At 41.9% G+C, this 21,200-nt stretch overlaps 1 protein-coding gene across 2 annotated transcripts in view; it reads right to left on the reverse strand.

The window, feature by feature from the left end:
* Nucleotides 1–5,068: 5,068 nt before the first annotated feature.
* LOC125454715 (ribosome-binding protein 1-like) overlaps nucleotides 5,069–21,200 on the reverse strand; it is a 106,071-nt gene continuing 89,939 nt past the window's right edge. For both annotated transcript variants that reach the window (XM_048535808.1, XM_048535807.1), the window contains 6 exons: nucleotides 19,914–19,997; nucleotides 17,150–17,236; nucleotides 16,765–16,839; nucleotides 15,116–15,214; nucleotides 8,825–8,968; nucleotides 5,069–6,751 (listed from right to left, as the gene is read on the reverse strand). In XM_048535808.1, coding sequence (XP_048391765.1) covers nucleotides 6,698–6,751; nucleotides 8,825–8,968; nucleotides 15,116–15,214; nucleotides 16,765–16,839; nucleotides 17,150–17,236; nucleotides 19,914–19,997 — 543 coding nt within the window. In that variant the 3' untranslated portion in view covers nucleotides 5,069–6,697. The remainder of the gene's footprint in view (nucleotides 6,752–8,824; nucleotides 8,969–15,115; nucleotides 15,215–16,764; nucleotides 16,840–17,149; nucleotides 17,237–19,913; nucleotides 19,998–21,200) is intronic.

A 21,200-nucleotide genomic window follows, 5' to 3' on the forward strand; every position in this document is an offset into this window, starting at 1 on the left:
TTAAAGGTGATAAATCCTCAGGACCTAATCTGGTGTACCCTTGAACTTTGTAGGAAGCTAGGGAAGTGTTTGCTGGGCCCCTTGCTGAGATATCTCTGTCTTCAATAGCCACAAGTGAGGTGCCTAAAGACTGGCGATTGGCTAACGAGGTGCCACTGTTTAAGAAAGGTGGTAAGGAAAAGCCAGGGAACCCTTGACCGACATTAGTGGTGGGCAAGTTGTTGGAGGGGACTCTGAGGGACAGAATGTACATGTATTTGGAAAGGCAAGGGCTGATTAGGGATAGTCAACATGGCTTTGTGTGTGGGAAATAGTATCTCACTAACTCAATCGAGTTTTTTTGTAGAAGTGATGAAAAGCGTTGATGAAGGTGGTTCATCAATTCGAGGGTTACAGATATTGGATGTTATCTATATGGACTTCAGCAAGATGCTCGACAAGGTTCTGTATGATAGACTTGTTAACAAGGTTAGATCACATGGAATACAGGGAGAGCTAGTTGTTCGGATACAATATTGGCTCGAAGGTGGGACACAGAGGCTGGTGGTGGAGGTATGCTTTTTAGATTGGAGGCGTGTGACAGTGCTGGGCCCATTGCTTTTTGTCATCTTTATAAATGATTTGGATGTGAAGTTAGGAGGTATGGTTAGTAAACTTGCAGATAACATGCTGTGGTAGACAGCGAAGAAGGTTATCTCAGAGCACAATGGGACCTTGATCGGTTGAAGTGCCAAGGAGTGGCAGATGGAGTTTAAATTAGATAAATATGAGGCGCTACGTTTTAGAAAAGCAAATAGGGCAGGACTTATACACTAAATGGTAATGTGCTGGGGAGTGTTGCTGAACAAAGAGACCTTGGAGTGCAGGTTCATAGTTCCTCGAAAGTCGATTTGCAGGTAGATAGGACAACAAAGAAGGTGTTTGGCAATGCTTGCCTTTATTAGTCAGTGCATTGAGTATAGGATTTGGGAAGTCATGCTGCAGCTGTACAGGACATTGGTTAGGCTACTTTTAGAATACGATATTCAATTCTGGTCTCCTTATTATACGGAGGATGTTGTTAAACTTGAAAGAGATTAGAAAAGATTTACAGGGATGTTGCCAGAGTTGAGGGTTTGAGCTAAAGGGAGAAGTGAATGGGGCTGGGGCAATCTTCTCCAGAGCATTGGAGGCTGAGGGGTGACCTTATAGAAGTTTTTAAAATTATGAAGGACATGGATAGGGTGAGTAGTTAAGGTCTTTTCCCCAGAATAGGGAAGTCTAAAACTAAAGGGCATAGGTTTAAGGTGAGAGGGGAAAGAGAAAAGGGACGTAAGGGGCAACATTTTCATGCAGAGGGTGGTGTGTGTATGGTATCAACTACCAGAGGAAGTGATAGAGACTGGTGCAACCACAATATTTAAAAGTCATCTGGATGTGTATATGAATAGGACGGGTTTGGAGGGGTATGGGCCAAATGCTGGCAAATGGGAGAAGATTAATTCAGATTATGTGATCAGTTTGGATAAATTGAACTGAAGTTTGTTTCCACGCTGTACATCTCTGTGACAATGATTCCAGTTTTGCTTGGGCTCCTTGATGCCACACTTAGTCGAATACAGCCTTGATCTCAAGGGCTATCACTGTCGCCTTACCTCTAGAATTTAATATTTTTGTCCATGCTTTAACCAAGGCTGAGATCAGGAGCTGTGTGGCCCTGGCAGAACCCAAACTGGGTGTCACTGAGTACATTATTGCTGAGCAGGTGCTGTTTGATAGCACTGTTGATGACGCCATTCATCACTTGACTGATGACTGAGAGTTGACTGATGGGGCGGTAACTGGTTGGGTTGAATTTGTTCTGCTTTTTGTGTACAGGATATACTTGGGCTTGACTAGAGGAGCAACAAGTTCTGGAGCACAAGACTTCAGTACTATTGGCAGAATGTTGTCAGGGCCCATAGTCTTTGCAGTATCTAGTGCCATCCATTTGTTGATGTCACATGGTGTGAATCAAACTGGCTGAGTTTGAACCTGCAGCCCTGGCTCTCATCCAAACAGGCTGAGAAAACCATCAACCTATCGGACAATTGCAGTGTTGCTCCCACCTTTTGGCTCCCCTTACATGCCTCACCTACAGTCACACCCTCCTGTCCATGACTATTGACCAAATCAGAAGATACTACCTGGTGGGATGTAATTTCCTCATGGTGCAAGGAATCCAGCTGCTCACATTTGCCTGATATGTTGTAGTTCTACTTTTCAGCCTTCAGCTCATAAACTCTCAGCCAAAGCTGCTCAAATGATACCTAAATCCTGCAGCCTTGAATATCAGCTATCTTGTCTTCCTTAGTGAGTTTAGTTGATTATCAAATTATATTATTCACGTGTTCGTGGTATATTGTGCATAGTTTATCTTTACCACCAATTTATATACAATGGAAGCTTAAAAATAGAGACCATAATTGTTTACTTGAGATTCGTCAAGCAGCTCGCTCTTTTCTTTGTAGCAGAGCAAGATCCAATTCCAATTAGCTGAATCAGGCAGTCTGGACTGATGTCACCACAGAACCCCAACTGAGATATCTGTAACCCTCGAATTGGTTGTACATGATGTGAAGGACTGACCGTTACTAACTTAAATGACTTTGGTGTCAACCCCTGCATGAATATTTTCCCTGATCCTACTAGTGACTGTCCCTTTTCACTTTCTCCCATTGTCATTTGATTGAAGCACATGTGGTGTGTTTCCTGCATAAGTTGTTGGCACATGTGTGACAGTGACATAGCACAGTGCAGTGCAACAATTACCCATCCCCTTGACTAGTCAGTGACAAGCTGCCTGCTCCTTCCTCTGTGCTAAATGAGGATGCACGGTACAGAGGCCAGTGCAAAACGAACGAGCTGACAGCCATAATGGCTGAGATTTTGACTAAAATGGATGTCTTCATGGTCAAAAAAGTGCCACCAACAAGAAAACCACCAACCAATCTGGCATTTAAATGTTGAGCAGTGGGCTTCTCAACCAATCAGATCCCATGCTGCCTGAAGCTGCTGTTCAATGAGATGCTGCAAGTGACACATCAATAGCTAGGCTCCCCGTGCCTGGGTGTCCCTGGAGAAGGGGCACATGGTGTGCGCTGGTGCTGTCATTGCCTTTTGGGAAGGGTGGGTACCATGGGGTGTGGAGTGCTCTATTTCCCCCACCATCTCTATTTTGATTTGATCCCTACCGTCCCCTTTTCTTTTTCTTTCACATAGGCATTGCCCCTCGGGGCTCTGCTTGATACAGATTCTTTGGTCACATGGGTGTTTTTCCTGGTATCGGTGTGTTTATAAAGTTATTTGTACACCTGCTGTTTTTACTGTGTGTCTCACACCAGCGCACGCACAAGGAAAAGGAAATAAAAAAGAACATTGTGGAAACAAAATAGCGAGGTTGCTGGCTGAACGACACTGGAAACCATGACAAGCAAAAAGGTAAGTCCATTTTTTTGGAGGATTCCTGTGTTAGGGATCAATGGAATTGGAGGCAAGGGCAGGGGACGGCTTTCAGGGGCCGTGGGGTTCCCTTTAGGGAAAGCAGCCTCTTTTCTTCCCTGCTCCTCCCTTCTCCTTTGGGGTATGGAGTGTATTGTTTGCAGCAATCCCAATCAAAGAAGGCTGTCAGTTTATTAGTCCCAAGTTACGGTACGCCCTGCGGCCTTGTGGAGTCTGTGTCCTGTGTCAACATAGGATGTATGAAATTGCACTGCTCAATGTTTTGTTGCACTTCATCTCTATGCTCCTGATCTTTCACTGCAAGTTCACAAGTTCAGGGAGAGACAAACATATCAGATGGGCCCTAATTAGTTTGCTCATGAGTCTGGCGATACTAGCCGTTAGTTCAGGTCCAGGCAGCAGGACTTTAGGAAGTCGTTTGGTTTGACTGCCAGGCTCTCTTCCATTGCTTGTGTTCATGCCCATGTGTGAGGGAGCATACAGTGTCCAGGAGCACTCTCGAGGCCTTCTACAACCAGTGGGCACCACAGGGGCTGGAACGTTGCATCACTGCCCAGAGTGACATCATAAATTAATATGGTACCATTCGTCTTTGTCAGTTATAGCATCACATTCCAAAGGATTGTTAATTATTTGTTTCGTGTGCTTCAAAAGAATCTAGCTTTCCAGGTCCCTCTGCTTCTAAATCCTTTAGAAATTATGGAGATGTTATAGTGCCTCTCCATATTCCTTCTACCATTTCACAACTTCATACAGTGCAGAAATAAGTCATAGGGTCCATCGGGTCCAAACTGACTCTTGGAAGAGCATTCGACCCAGACCCCCAACCTATCCCGTCATTTCCCACGGCTAATCCACCTAGCCTACACATCTTTGGACTGTTGGAGGAAACCAGAGCACCTGGTGGAAACCCACACAGACATGGGGGCAAACTCCACACAGTCACCCAAGGCTGGAATCAAACCCAAGTCCCTGGTGCTGTAAGGCAGCAGTGTTAACCACTGAGCCAATATGCCACCCCAACTTCCTGCATCAAATTTCATCTGCTAAATATCCACCCATTCTAGCAGCCCACTGGTGTCTGCTAGGATCCATCACCATCCTTAAAGTTCATTATATCCCTGGAAACCCAAGTTTAAACCATTAATGTAAATCAAGAACCAACCACTGTGAACCTACCAAAAATCTTCCTCCAGTCTGAAAAAAATAATTACTCATCGCTGATAATGGGAACTGCAGATGCTGGAGAATCCAAGATAACAAAGTGTGGAGCTGGATGAACACAGCAGGTCAAGCAGCATCTCAGGAGCACTCATCGCTATTGTGCTTCCTATCACTCAACCAATGCTGCATCGACATTGCCACTGTCCTTTTCTTTCTTCACTCTTTTTCATATCTGAAAGTGCTATTGCTCACAAGCTTTTTCCACCACCAAATGCCAGTACTGATTTTCACCTATTAACCAGTAAATCATTTGTGTTTTCCAATTTAATTTACGTGCAAAACTGGTTAAGGGCAATGCAGACACCAGAGGTCAGGGAGAGATAAGGAGACAGGGAGGGGTTAAATCAAAATGGACCACGTCCTGTTCTTTGTATGGTCTTTAATTTTGCTGACAAATCTGTTTTGTGATATTTTATTAAACACATCTTGGCAGTTCATGAACACCATATCATCTTCGTTGACATTAACCCTGCTTATTAACTCACCAAAAAAAACAAAATTGGATTCAATTTGCATTGACAAATCTGCTGGTTTTCCTTAATATGCATTCAACGAAGTATTTGTTATTTTTGTTTACTTTCTAAAAGCTTTTTCATCACTGAAGTTAGACTGACTAGTTTTGAGTCATGTAACTAGGTGCAACATTAGGATTTCTCCAGGTCTCTGCCAAGTATCCGTGTGTCTAAGGAGGATTGGAATATTGCAACCAGTGCCTTGTTAATTCCCACCTTGATATCCCTCTGGGGCTTAGACAAATCTGGTCTGGTTCTGTTGACTTATCAACTTTCAGTATAGCCAGCCTTTCATGTAGCTTCTGAGATTTTTGTTCATCCAGTGCATTAACTAACCCTTCTTCCATGGTGACTTTGGTAGCATCTTCTTCTTTGGTGAAGACAAGTGCAAAGTACTTAGGATCTCAGCCGTTCCCTCCGCCTCCATGTATTAAATCCCTTCTCATACCTTCTTTTCACATGCTTACTTCTTTCTTCACTTGCTTCCCCAATCCTTTATATTCAGCCTCACGATCAGACTGGAACATGTGCAAAAACATTAATTTTATAAATTTAGCTTTTGATTTTCATTGTTATGTGTTTTAATATTGAGGAAGCTTCCCTATTTACATCATTTGATAAATGCACTTTGTGATGTAGAACTGGACTGTAAGGTCAGAAAGGTTTTCTGAAGTAATCAGGGTGAGAGTAAAGACATGATAACTGGGTTCATGAACTGTAATAATCCATGGTATCCAGTTCAGCCCTGTCTATTGGCAAAATGCACAAATACAGATACCAGGTCAGGGCCAAACAGCCCTGACTGCATTCTTAGGAAAAGAGGACATTTGGAGAAGCCACCATTTCATCAATTTGAACTGCATACAGGTCTCCAATTCATCCGTTGATATTCCCAATGGAAAGATCACACAGGGCGGTGAACAGCGGTTACAATGTTTTATTTGTCGTAAGGACAACCTTTAGAAAAACAAAAAAAGAATGTTGTGAAAACTTGTTCTGTTGTCAACCCAATCATGTCACTGGCCAAGGTTTGCCTCACAGCTGAATAAAAATCATTGAAAGACCTAAACTTCACTTGCTCCTTTTCTCTTGCTTATTCATTTTTTCCTTGAAGAAAAAAATAATAATAATTGCACATTTCAATGTACATTCCCCACAACAGTACATTTGCTTCCCTTTTCATGTAAACTGAGCATTCAGGTCATTTTGTTTCATATACAAGGTGGACATCTAGATTTCAGCTCACTGACACAGTCAGAGCTCATTCGTTGTAATGTGTCTTAAAATGAGAAGAAAAGTCAAAAAAGCTTTTTAAAAAAACTGGTGACTGGAACTTTACTCAAACTTTTGACTGGCTCACTAACAGTTCATAATTAACTACGGTACAATACTGAGCACACAGTTTAGGAATGGCATAAGAACTATTATATCTGTAAGGCATCTGGCAAGTTCGAGTAGTGTTCACTGCAACTGTAGACTCTTTAGACGGATGTCCCCTCCTTCATACCTTCCTCCGTCACTGCCCTCTCCTCTTCCTATAAAAGAACACAGTGCAATATATAGGTGAGTAAGACTTAGGTTAATCAGGCTCAATTACAACAATTCCAAACCTAACTGTAGCTTCATGGATCCAATAAATACTGGGGTGAATAAGACATAGAACTGCGGATGCTGCAGACCTAAAACAAAAATAGAAATTGCTGGTGAAACTCAGCAGGTCTGGCAGTATCTGTGAGAAGAAAGCAGAGTTAACATTTCAAGTCTGGTGACACTTCATCAGAACTATTAGCAGCAGAGAACAAGTAGTATGTATGTAGAAGACGAAGCCAGTGAAGGGGAGAAGTGGGTGGTTAGGTGGAGATGGAGCACAGAGAGAGAGATATCTGAAAATGGTAGGTAAACATGGACATTATGGAAAGCAGGCCACGACAGAAGAAAAGCTGAATAAGTGATAATAAGAGCTAACAGTAGGAGAGAAAGGGTGATGCACACTAAAAATAACCCAAATAATGTGATAATGGGCCTAGGAGTGAGAATGGGTGACTGTGCTAAAAGCAACCTATGTTATGATAGAGATAGTAGGAATTGTCGATGCTGGTGCCTGAGATAACAAGGTGTAGAGTTGGATGAACACAGCAGGCCAGGCAGCATTAGAGGAGCAAGAAAGCTGATGCTTTGGGTCTGGGCCCTTCGTCAGGAAAGGCTGCGTCTTGGGGTGGGTAAAAAACATGGAATGATGGAATCTGGCTCTAAAGTTCTTGAAATCTATGTTGAGACCCAGAGGTTATAGGGTCTCTGAAGTAGTAACACGGTGGTGTGTTGAAGTGGCAAGCGACTGGTAGCTCGGGGTCATTTTTGTGGATAGAACGTAGGTGTTCTGCAAAGCAGTCCCCTAGTCTGTGTTTTGTCTTACCAATATAGAGGAGACCACACTGAGAATAGGGAATACAGCAAACTAGATTGAGTGAAGAACAGGTGAATTGCTGCTTTACCTTGAAGGTGTGTCTGGATTGTGAGAATAGACAAGGTAAACAGGCAGGTGTTACACCTGCAATTGCATGGGAAGTTGCCATGAATACTGGGATACAGCTCCAGGGCTGATGGCAGTCAATAAAAACCGAAAGAACTGCGGATGCTGTGAATCAGGAACGAAAACAAAGTTGCTGGAAAAGCTCAGCAGGTCTGGCAGCATCAGTGGAGGCAAAAAACAGAGTTAACGTTTCAGGTCTGGTGACTTTTCCTCAGAACTCCTACCCCACCCACCTCCCTATTTTCTGCATATAAACTGACGTTTTCCCAGCCACCATCAGTTCTGAAGAAGGGCCATCAGACCCGAAACATTAACTCTGTTTCCTCCTCCACAGATGCTGCCAGACCTGCTGAGCTTTTCCAGCAACTTTGTTTTTGTTCCTGATTCACAGCATCCGCAGTTCTTTTGGTTTTTACACAACTAGAACTCCGAAGAACCTTAGATAACAAATTGTGGAGCTGGATGAACACAGCAGGCCAAGCAGCATCTTAGGAGCACAAAAGACCTGTTCTGATGAAGAGTCTAGGCCCAAAACGTCAGCTTTTGTGCTCCTAAGATGCTGCTTGGCCTACTGTGTTCATCCAGCTCCACACTCTTATCTCAGATTCTTCAGCATCCGTAGTTCCCATTAACTCCAAAGAGCCTTTATTGCTTTTTGTAATATGAAAATCCTATTACTTGGATGCAGCATCCCAAATTAAAGCTTTTGTGTGAATACAGGGTAGCCCTTCACATATATGCGGTCTTCATGTAATATGTTTCTAGACCTAGATGTAGTAAGACACAAAGTGATGTCGGGAACAAACACCATGATGGACTTGCATAAAATGGCATCTTCGTAAGTGTTGCAACTACTATTTCAGATACATATTTTAAGTGAGTCTGCACATACAAGAGTAAAGACTGATAAATGCCAAAGAGAGAATCACAGCTTATAGGAGACGTACGTGGTTTGTACATAGGAAACAGAAGGAGAAAGGGAGAGAGATACAGATTGGGAGGGAAAAAAAACTTTTGACAAAAAATTGTCAGCAGCTAAAATTATACAACTGTTTTCTGTCAATGTTTGTAAATGTACCTTTTCCTGTCTCTGTGTTTGTAGCTTCACAACAGTTTCTTTTTCCTTGTTAAGTTGTTCCTGGGTAGCCTTCAGCATCTGCTGGAGTTTTGCAGCAGCTTCACTCAAGTTCTTGGTCATTTTCTTTTCCTTGTTAAGTCTTTCCTGTAAGTTTAAACATGATGATTTTAATACCATATCATAATCTCCATAAAAAGGAGAACTTCCAGTTAGTAGACAAAAGAATGCTACATAAAGAAAAAAAACTATTAATTAAAATCTATATGAAAACCGGAAGAATTGTGGATGCTGTAAATCAGAAACAAAAACAGAAGTTGCTTGAAAAGCTCAGCAGGTCTGGCAGCATGTATGGACAGAAATCAGAGTTAATGTTTCTGGTTGAGGGACTCTTGCTTAGAATGAGAAGTTTTGAGGAAGGGGCACTGGACCCGAAACATTAATTCTTACTTCTCTCCCAGACCTACTGAGCTTTTCTAGCAATTTCTATTTTTGTTTGTAATTAAACACTATTTTAATTTCTAAGTCAATGGTATTTTAAGGTGATATTCCTGTTTTATACTTATCATCTGTTGCACTCTCCACATAATTAGTCCTTTTAGAAAACATTCCACATTTGTTCCCAGTTTCCAAAGGGTTCCAGTATCTCACTTCAAATAACTGTCTCCAGACAACTTCAGAGATAGTACGAACTGCAGATGGAGAATCTGAGATAACAAGGATTACAGAGAGCTCCTTGAATCCAAATCCAGCAGCAAAGTTTATTCTGCTGATTCAGTTTTCCACAACCAAGTCAGGGTTGCTCTAAGTCCAGACTGCCTCCCTCCTGCATTTGGCTGTGATAGCTCAAGATTCCAAGTAACCTTTCTCTTGGTTGGGTATGCAGAAACTATCTGTCATGTTCATTCACTTGCAAGGAAGCCGAAAAGTTGATCTCAAAAATGCTTTCTCTGCCTCTTTCCCTGACAATGTGAAATACACTGGGGCCTTGTGTTTAGGTAAAATGCTTATTAACTAATTGATCTCAACTTCCTTTCAGCCAAGAAGCAAAACAGAGAATTTACAGAAAATCTATTTACATTCCAGGACCTTTAATGCCTTTTTGGGACTTTGGGAGACTCATCATAAATTCAGAGACTGCTGATCTTGTTTTCAAGTAAATAGTTCGCACCTCTGCAGGAAAACAATTTAAGCCTTCTTTTGATCTCTAACAATTAAAATACTCAAGCTTACTGTCAGCAAACTATGAAAGAGGTCACACAATTCCCTTTATTTACTTTTAATTAGTGACATTTCCAAAATATAATCTTACAAACTTCCTAACTGTACCATTTATCAATAACAATCTGTATTTATAGCATCTTTAGAACTGAAATTAAAAGTTATCCAAAAGGTTTCAGAAGGACGAAACTGAAAAATGGATGTTTTGATGAAGCAGGGCAATTAAAATCCAGGTAATAATAGTGGGTTTTAAGAAGGACCTTATAGAGGAGAAACGTGATATGTTTAGGGATGGAAGCCGAGACTGCAGACGTGAGGCATCAGAGGTATAGCCATTAATGATGGAGCAAAGATAGGAGGTATGCAAAAGATCAGAAAAATCAAGAATGGGCTGTAGACTCGGGAATGGTTGCAGAGAATTGGACAAGCAAGGAGCTATGAAAGAATTTGAAAAGAAATTTGAGATTATGAGCTGGTTGACGTGTGTTAAAACACACTCCTCGTTGTTCCGGAACGTCGAGGTTGTAAATTATATCGCTGTCTTCTGTGAGTCTTCTCATGACTGAACAGTATGATACAGGATCGGCACAGATGTTCACAGTTCATGCTCTTGCCATTGGTGTTTGAAGGTATTTATGCAGCTGCACCACCTCTGAGTTTGGCATAAATGCTGCTCAAAATATACTAAACAGATTTCATGTTTAAACATGGCTCCGTATGGGCCAGTCAACTGCACTGTAAAGCTTCACAAGACTCTATCTTAGATCCCAACATTTTTACTCAATGACTTTGATGTCATTTTCTCTGAGACAGTTCCCTAGTGAAGACCTGCTTCGTCAATCATCTTAACTCATCTAAGCGGAATTTTTGAGGATGGTCTCCATGCTGTTAAGCCCAACACATTGAAGGACCTCGGTGTTTGTGCTATTAAGTTCTCACGATGGATCTCAGGTGTCTTTTGTGGGGGTGTCCAAATCTTGTGGCTAATACACGGAGGCACGGCTGGATGTGTTAATGTCAGTAGTGAGATGCCAATGGCATAAACATGGACGCTAAATGTTTCATGTCCGCGAGACCTGTCGGACATGATCAATACGAAAGGTGCAACAGGCCGACAGGCACCGAAGCCGCCTCCTGTTTCTGTGCTCCCAATGCCCAAATATATGCAGATATCAATCAAAAGCAAGAGCAGCTTAGCTGTATTGGTGCCTCCTGCACAGCCATTCTGTGAACACTCGTTGAACTACGATTTCGGAGGAATTCATGCACCTGTTCTCTGACTCGAGTTGATGGACTCAGGATATCAGGGAAGAAAATGAAAACAAAGAAAGCCTCGTACACATATAAAATTTAAACTTTAAGATCATGTGTTCAACTGTGTACTCCATGTCACACTGCAACTCCTATAGCTGCTATGACTAACAGCATGTATATTCCTAGTCTGACTGTAGGTGATGCTTCACAATTGTAGGATGAGAAAGCACAGGTCGTCATTTGATCTATCACACCTCTGCTGGCGCTTCGGTAGAGCTATACAATTATCTCCAAGTGTTCTTGTGGCACAACAATAGTGTCGCTGCCTCTAAGACAGGAAGCCCCGGTTCACGTTCCACCCACCCCAAAGGTGTAATAATATCTCCGAGCAAGCTGATTAGAAAATATCCACAATTAATTTAACTTTCTCTTTAACTTTAGCCCAACAATTTTTTTTCACAATAGGTATTTATTGAATTCTCTTTTGTAATTCGCTATTAGATCTGCTTTCACCTCTTTTTAAACAGACAGTGCATTCTGGACCACAAAATTGTTGCATTAAAAACATTTCTTCAATGTCACTTTTTTTTGGCAGATCAGCTAAAATCCACGTCCTCTGGGTACTAACCCTTTTCTAACTGGAAGCAACTTTGTACTTATTCTTTTGAGATGATTCATGAATTCAAATACCGCAAATTAATTGCCTTTTAGTTTGTTCGGCTTTAAGGAAAACAACGCACACACCTAAAGTCCCTCAGCCCTAGTACGCTAACATTCTGGTTCATGTTTTCTGCACACTCATGAAAGCCTACACTGCTTTTCCCAAAGTGAGATGATGAATGGGTCAACTGAAATGGGCCTCCATTCAATGAAGGAAGAATCTCAATCCTTTAGCTCACAGAAACAGACAGAAGAACAGGCAAAACTCAAATAACAAACAGCAGTGACTGAGGCACTTTTTAAAAATGTATTCTTTCATGGCATGTGGGGTCGCTGGCATGGTGAGAATGTGCTTCCCAACCCTCAATGCCTGATAAAAGGTGGTGGTGAGATGTCTTCTTCAACCAGTGAAGTTCATGATGCGCACATGCATGATGCTTTTAGGGAGGGAGTTCCAGGGACTCGTCCTCCCCTCCCCAGCCTCCGGTACCGGAACTCACCCTCCTCGCCCCACCCTCCAGCCCCGGCTTCGCCTCCCGCCCCACCCATCGGTCCTAGACTTGCCCCCCTGCCCCACCCTCCGGGACTTGCCCTCCGCCATTTCCCTCCGAGTAGGTTTGAAAAGTTAGAAGTTTGAAAAGGAGACTCAAGAAAAAAGAAAAACGAAGAAAAAGTACAAGCACAGTAGAGGAGCTCCAGTTGAAGGGTCCCACTCTGCTGCCATCTTTGTGGGTTTGGAGGTGCTAACAAAGGATTCTTGGAGTTCCTGCAGTGCATCGTGAATATGGTACACACTGCTGTGGAGACAGTGAATGGTGAAAGCAGCGAGTGGGGTGCCAGTCAAAATGAACTAATGTGTTCTGCATGGTGCTGACCTTCTGGAGCCTTACTGGAGCTGCACTCATTCAGGCAAGTGGGGAGTATTGCATTACACACCCAAATTGTACATTGCAAAATGCAGATAGGCTTTGAAGTGTCAGGTGGTGAGATACTTGCCTCAGAATTCTTACCCTCTGGCCTGATCTTGTGGCCACACTAATAACATGGTTCATCCAGTTCCGTTTTTGTAAATAGAAACCCCAAGGTATTGATAGCGTGGGATTTGATGATGGTAATTGTAAGGTCCAAAAGTTTTATTTTGAAATATAACTGAAAATTTGAAGTTTGGAAACAGCCGTGTTGCAGAGAATAGACTATTATTTTCTTACAAAAGAAAGCAGAAGTGAAGAGTGTGGTGTTTACTTAATGATTACACAACAAGATATACTTTTTGGAGAAGGTGGGTTTGATACTTTCATGAGACTAACTGGCACCAAGCTCTGGATGGAAAAGAACTGCCCTGTGACAACTCTGTTTGGTTTTAAGTAGTTTCTGAGAGCAGTTGTACTCTTCAGAAGCTTGCAAGCCAAGTCAGCTCTGTCTCTCTTCCCCATCTGTGAGTGGAAAAAAATCAGCACTAAAAGACTCTGAAAAGAAGAATTTCTAACTCAAGCAAAAGACCGAGGTCCAATGGATTGGCTACTGAACAACCACTGGTTACTGCACTCAACAAAACCATGACATTATCACCAAAAACTGAAGAAAGTGAGAAAGTCACGTCACTTCATCTCTTATGGTATGGATTGTTAAAGCATAGAACTTGGTCATTTTTAGTCTATAGTTTTCTAACCAGAATATTTTTGCAAAGTTGTCAATTCTATTTGTGAATGAATATGTATATGTTTGGACAATAAGAGCGGGTTGCTTATTTTACATTAATAGCCATATTTCCACTTGTAAAAGGATGGGTTTGTTTATTATACTATAGATACATTTTTGTTTTCTTGTTCATTGATGAAACCTGGTGTACATTTCTTTCACCTGGGGTGTGGTCAAAGTGAAGCAAATTAATTATTCTAGACATTAAGTTGGTCAATTTCACATTTGTGATGCCTCTTAGAATCAAGGAGCTTGATTTCCAGTATACTCTTCCTGTCACAGTCATAACATACTGCCAGTGAATGTCGTGGGGTGGTGCTTCGATTTTCCCTTCATGGAGATGGTCAATGCCTGCTACTTGGCTGGTGTGAACAGTGATAGGAAATACAAACTAGATAATTTTAAACAGATGCTTGACTCCAAGACCGAATTGCAGCCTTATACTTTTTGTAGAACAAAACAAAATACCAAAGAGGCTGAAAATCTAAATATAAACGTGAGCTTCCAACATTTGCATAACTGGTAATGGCTTTGTTCAATATGCCACTGGATGAGCCAAATGTTTGTAAAATCTAGCTGTATTTTTGTTTTACTATTCATTCTCAGGATATAAGCAATACCAGCAAAGCCTACTGAGTCCCCATTGCTTCTTATCCTGAGAAAATGGTAGGCTGTTTGAACTACTGCACCTAATAGGCTAGAGAACAAAGCAGAACACTAAGCCACATCAAGGGACAGATAATGGCGAACTACACTGAGCTGAAACTGGAGTCACATATAGTTCAGACTGGGTACGATTAGCAGGATTTCATCCTTAATAGATATTAATGAGCCAATCAGGTTTTTGTAACAATCTAATAATTCATATTCAAGTTTACTGGAAGCAGCTTGTTTTTTTTTGTCCTGAGCAGCTGGTTGTGATTGGGCTTCCCTTGTAACTGTGATGACGGGGCTCCCATAACAGCACTTCAATCGGTGGGAGTGTTCCTATGCTGGGAAGGCAGGGGAACAGTGAACCAGGATTTCTGCTCGCAATGACTGGCCAACTGAAAACTGCATTCTGTTCAGACTGCTCAAATCTGACACGGCCTGTGACGCATCCCATGATCAAATGGCCTCAGAATGTCAAAACCAGCCAGTTGGGCAAGCTACAGAATGGCAATAAGAACCTCTGAATTCCTGCTATGAGTTAGGATCTTCAAAAAGCAGCGATGAGATGGTAAGAAAGTACATGATGTAAGGAAGAAAAAAAATTCAGCATTGGACCATGATGGCCAGAAACTTAATATGGGTTAAACAGTTGTAAAGTCACAATATGGCCTCACTTTGAACAGCACTTAAGCGACTTATTCAGTATGCGTTGTACCAAAGTGACACTGATAGGTAACTCTTTTTGCAGAAAGAATGAGATATATCGTTAGTGCACATGTAGAACATAAAGTACAAATGCGACAAGATTACCTTTAGTTGAACGATATCCTCTCCGGCACAGGTGACACTGTCCCCAGCTGCTCTCAACTTTTCCAACTCTTCCTGTAAGTTTAGTGCAGATCTCCAGGCCTAATATAAGGTGTACAGACTTTAGTTAGAAACCACTGTTATAAGATCTGCTACACACAAGTGAAAGCACTTTGATCGGTGGGAGTGTTCTTATGCTTGGGAAGGCAGGGGAATGGTGAACCAGGATTTCTGCTTGCCAAGACTGGCCAACTGAAAACTGCATTCTGTTCAGACTGCTCAAATCTGACACGGCCTGTGACGCATCCCATGATCAAATGGCCTCAGAATGTCAAAACCAGCCAGTTGGGCAAGCTACAGAATGGCAATAAGAACCTCTGAATTCCTGCTATGAGTTAGGATCTTCAAAAAGCAGCGGTGAGATGGTAAGAAAGTACATGATGTAAGGAAGAAAAAAATTCAGCATTAGACCAGAATATTAAATACTACATGACACAGAAAATCATCCATTCCACAACAGGGGATCTCAAAATATTAAGTCTACGTTGATCCACGCTTCTGTTCAGAATAAGCTGGCCTCTTAACAGTGCAGGAGTTGAACAGCTACAATTGTCCGGAGTGGCCCTGGGGTAGAAGGTGTAATTTGTTGAGTATGACTATCAAGCTATTGCCTGGCTAATCTGTTGAGCAGGGCTTGCACTTTGAGAAAAATATTCCCAAACATTAAAGTGAAGGACACTGTATGGTTGACCAGACAGCGTGCGTCTTTGTCATATCTGGTGCTTAGGTGGATGCTGGATAGCTCATCCAATTTTATTCTTATTTGCCCTTTCTGTAGTAGCTTGGTACAACTGCATGGCACTTCAGTCAGCAATTACGAGTCAAACCTTCATTACTGTGTATCTGTATTCACACCTAGGCCAGAAGAAGTAAGGTTGGTAGATATCCTTGAAGAACATTAGTGACCCAGACAGATTTATGACAGTGTAGTGATTTTCTGATCAAATTTTAATTCCAGATTTATATTAAGTTTAGCTTAAATTCCTGTAGTAGCTGGAGTATTAATATGAATCGCTGGATTACTAGTCTATCACTATGTGCCATTCTCCTTCAAGTCCCTTTCTTTGCCTGATTGAGCTCCTGTGAAATATTTCAGGATACTTTACTATGTTAAAACCCTGTATGAATGCAAGGACTTGCTGACTTCATTCAATGCCAACACACAGTAACTAAACTTATGATTAATTGATCAGTATATCAATGCGCTCATAAGACATCTCAGCGTGCCAAGGGAATGGCTGACAGCTACTTAACAAGTGGAGTGCAATCAAATGGGTCTTTGCGAGTACTATAGCATTAGGCATGATCTCAGCTTCAATAATTTCCAGATTCATGACCAGTAAATGGCCATGATGACCCTCCATCAGTGGGGAGGGGAAAAGGGGAGAATAAACTGGGTCCCTCAAATATCTTGCTGAACAGGCATGCACACTGTTGAAAGTCACAGAGCAAGCAATCCCTTCTCGGCTTGTCTCTCCACCAACTGCAGAGATGTCTAGTCCAGGCAACCAGACAGCAAGGAATTATTTACCATACCGGAAAAATAAGTAAATAAAAATGAGGGCATTTTGTTCTTAAAAAATATTCTGTACCTTTTCAAATTCTTCAGCCAGCTGCTGTCTTTGTATCTGCTGACTGATCACAGTTTCTTCCAACTGGGTTTTAAACTAAACAAAACATAAAGAAGTGTTTTTTTTTCACTGCAGATGTTGAATTAAAGGCAATCAACTAACAGATGAAAAGTTGGAGGTGGAACAAATATTTGAAGTTTAGATGATGAAAATGATCAGGAGTCATGCTGCTCAGGGAAATATTAGATAATGGGCATGAACGGAGATTCAGGTCTTGTAGGAATAGTTACCACAGAGAATGGGTGTACACCATACAGTGACATTAAAGAGGCATAAGGTGTTACTGATCAACATTACAGACCAACATGCTTTCTCCAGACATGCATAAGCGCCTCATCACCCTAACCTTGGCAGGGTCAACTTGCTCAGACAACGATTCAGCCAACTCTCCATCACGCATATGGGTCTCCATTGTAGACAGTCGCTGCCTCACCTACAGTGAGGAGATTAAAACTCACTTAAAATGCACAAAAGTACACTCATTAAATAATGAACTCTCATCCTTCCCACCCGCACTAAAACACAACAGAGAATATGTTAAGCTTTTTTCAATCAAGTTTAAATGTGTATTGAACATAAGCAGAGGCCAAAAAAACCAGGTGTTGCTGTAATGTTGAAGAAAAGAACATTAAGCCCAACCCATTCATGGCAAGTCGATTCCAGTCTGACAGTTACCCGCAGTTTTCCAGAAATGCATATTTAGAATAGGGAGAAATGTGACCGGTTTCAAAATTGCCCATTAAAGGTGATGGAGCACATGCTCCAGCCCTCAAGGTGCTACCAAATTGGGGGCTCTGAGCCAAAGTTGGTTTTGAACCTACCTTGAACAGAAACTGGCTGCTAATGAAGACCTAACAGGCATCACTAATAAACCTCACCAGCTGGAACATGATTCCAAATATAAAGTCAGGCAGGCCTTGGGAAGCAAAGGGGCTGCTGTGGTCAATGCCCACCAACCACCACCTCACCACAAATCCTGATTCCACATTTTTAGGTGGAAACCAAGTAGTTGAGTTTTGAATGTCTTCGTGGACCGTGTCTACTTACATTTTTTATTTCACCATTTCTTTCAAATCAAACTGTTCAGAGCTGCTATTACACACCTCAGGGGCAGGTGGGACTTGAACCTGGGCCATCTCAGTCCAGGGGTAGAGACACTCTGCCATCAGAGGTCCCGAAGTATTTTTATCAAACTGTTCAGAGTTGCAATCACACACCTCTGGAGATGGTGGGATTTGGACCTGGACTTCCCAGTCTGGGAATAGGGATAGTACCATTGTGCCACAAGACTACCAACTCTAAGTTTTAAAGCAGCTAAGTGCGGAGCTGGAGGAGCACAGCAGGTCAGACAGCACTAGAGGAGCAAAGTCAATGTTTCAGGTCAGGATTCTTCATCGGGATTAGGCTTCTGAAGAAGGGGCCTGGCCCAAAATGCCAACTTTCCTGCTCCTCTGATGCTGTCTGACCTTCTGTGTTCCTCCAACTCCACGCTTTATCGACTCTGACTTCCAGCATCTGCAGTCTTTGCTATCTCCACTTTAAAATTTATATTTTTTAGGGACACCACCACTTTGCTGCGAGAAGGCCCCTTTGTGTCCATTTATATTACTTAGTTCAATGGCTATCACCAGAGTTTAATGATGTCCTTTGATATTCAATGGTGTCGGCCCAGGTTCAGTGGTTAGCACTTTTGGTTGAGTCCGAAGGTTGTGGACTCAAGCCCAACAACCAAAGACTTGAACACAAAATCCAGACAAAAACCACTAGCACAGTTCTAAGGGAATGCTGCTCTGTTGGTGGTTCTACCTTTAGATGGAATGTTAAGTCAAGAACCCATATGCCTTTTCAGATGAATGTTAAAGATCCTTTGCAGCGGCTCTAAGTATTCAATCTCTCAACCAACAATATTAAAAAAAAAATCTGGTCAATATTGCCTTCTCCAAGTAAATTTGTTGCTGCATTCCATTTCAAGACAACATTGACTTTCTAATTCCACAGATCATGAGAGGAATTATTTACTTTGTTTTTGCTATTTGGCAGTCTGGCATTTCAATGCAACATGGAAACCAGTTGCAAGCAGTGCTGCTCCAAGGTGTGAGATTGGTTTGTTCATCTGAGTGGTTTCAGCAGCTCAAGGAGGAGGAGAAGAAAAAGGAATTGAGTCATTGTGGGTGAATAGGCTGCAAAGACTCTCACAGGAAGAACTGTGCATTGGGCAGTGTACTGCTGCTAGCAATCTGAACTACGCCCCTACGAGAGTTGGTCAAATCCAAAGTAGAAGCCAGAAATCTGACCTGGTCTGTAAGGTGGATAGAGCATCAACTCCATAATCACTGGTCATCTCATCAGATGATCTTGAAACTCCCTTAAAAATCTCGTCAATTAATAACTGGTCAGTTGTTTAAGATATCTGTTATAGCTTTTTAACACAAAAAGTTGTAACTTTGCTGGTCCATCCAAGTCTGGGTGCAAATTTGGCCAACTTTTCTTGACAGCTGCTCTTTTTTTTCCCTTTTCTGATTGGTGAGTAACTAAAGTAGAAACTAAATCAACCATACCACACAAAACCACCTGATTGAAAATTCTCTGGACAACCATGGCCCCCATTAAAAATACCTACAAAAAAGCAATCACAGTGCAGCAACAAGATTATTCCCTGGGATCTGGCTACCATTATGATTCCAAAAATAACATTTATTACCCAACAGTGGTCAGATGGAAATAAATGATTTCAAGGAGTATTTAAATGTTACTCCACCCCACAAGATGCACATGATCACAGCACAGTCAATACTATACAGGGATATAGCTACAGAAGAATAGGATCCAAGTTATCAGTAAGTCAAATCCTGCACAGATTCCTGATTGAAATACCGTAAGAACTTTCAGATTCTGAATATACTAACTCCTGGGAGATCGCCAGACTGCTGAGCAGAAATGCTTCAATTGCCTGTTTTGCTCATGTTACATCCCCCTAACTGCACTCAGCAGAAGTTACACCCATCTTATCATGTCAGAAGTATCCTTCAGCTGAGTTGAAATGCATGTTGCAAGATTGAAAATTTAATTCAGCGAATGATCGGTGAAAGTGCTGCTGCAAAATAAATTACCTGTGAAAGCTCCTCACTGTGTTTCTGTACCTCTTTATTGGCTATTTCAAGCTGGCTTTGTGCATCATTTAGGAGCTCGCTCAACTGCAAAAGGACAGAAAAAGAACAAATTGTAAACTTCAGTTCATCACAAGGTAGCATAATAGGTCAGCTCCAGACCTCATTTAACACCAGGGTTACAGCACATATTTACTGCTGACTTGAAGCTTTGTGTTAAACATCACACCGGTCTTTCAGCTGTAACATCAGGTTTAGTAGGACTAGTAAAACCACCCGATGCTGGCCATCCTCACCATCAGATAGCATCACCAAATATGCAGCAATGCAACACTTGGTACACAGAAACAACACCTTATTAGAACACTTAACAAATACAGGCTTGCTTTTACATCTTCTCCTCACAACTTAAAATTAAAAACATTATTTCAAAATGGTCCAAATCATATTACTTATTTTGTAAGTACTCCTTCTTTATAATATTCTAAGGACAAATGTTTAATAATACAAAAGGGTAAAAATGGAATTGAGACTCTTGGTAATATTTCCACAGGATTTACCAGAGTGGCTGTACTCACATCGTGTAGTCCAGTTATGCAACAGATTGGAAAGGCTTTGAGTGTTTCCACACACTAGCTGCTGCAAATTTGGGAATGTGGTCAGCAATTTGATATTTACTCCATTCACGACAAGAGACCTGCACTTGGTCCTGCAATACACAGGCTTTACCCAAGTGCAGTTCACTCCAGGCTGGTAGAAAGTCACTTCCTAAAGCACACGTGGTCCACTGAAACTCTACAGATTTTATAACAGTACAGGATGGTTTAGATGCAGCTGTGGCTCAGCAAATGTCACTGTCAAATATCAGTTAGAAGGCTGTGAATTCTAGCCCTGTCCAGGGACACAGAACTGGATTGTAGATCTGGTGGCCCTGGTGGCAATCAGTCAATGTGGAGCCCTGTCCAATTAGGGATGGCAGGCAAGCTGGTCAGTACAACCAAGGCTGTGGGCAGTTGGCAGTCTGACATGGAGAGATGGACACTGCTGATAGAGGTGAGGGCTTCAAGGCACTTCAAGGTGAAGATGTCCCCGTTCCCTGAAGTGAAACATCTAGTGAAAACTAGTTAAAGTGCTGCCATGCCTACTACAGTACCCCAATGGAAGACGCTCCTAGTAAGGCTCATAAGTGCCCTCACTGGTTCCTCACCTCCGACAAATGGACTGTCTATTTTCTTCCCTGCCCACCTCGGGTAAACCCCGTATAAGTGGAATTACGAGATGCAGATCCCT

This window comes from Stegostoma tigrinum, chromosome 9, assembly GCF_030684315.1.
Source record: "Stegostoma tigrinum isolate sSteTig4 chromosome 9, sSteTig4.hap1, whole genome shotgun sequence".
Lineage (NCBI taxonomy): Eukaryota > Metazoa > Chordata > Chondrichthyes > Orectolobiformes > Stegostomatidae > Stegostoma > Stegostoma tigrinum.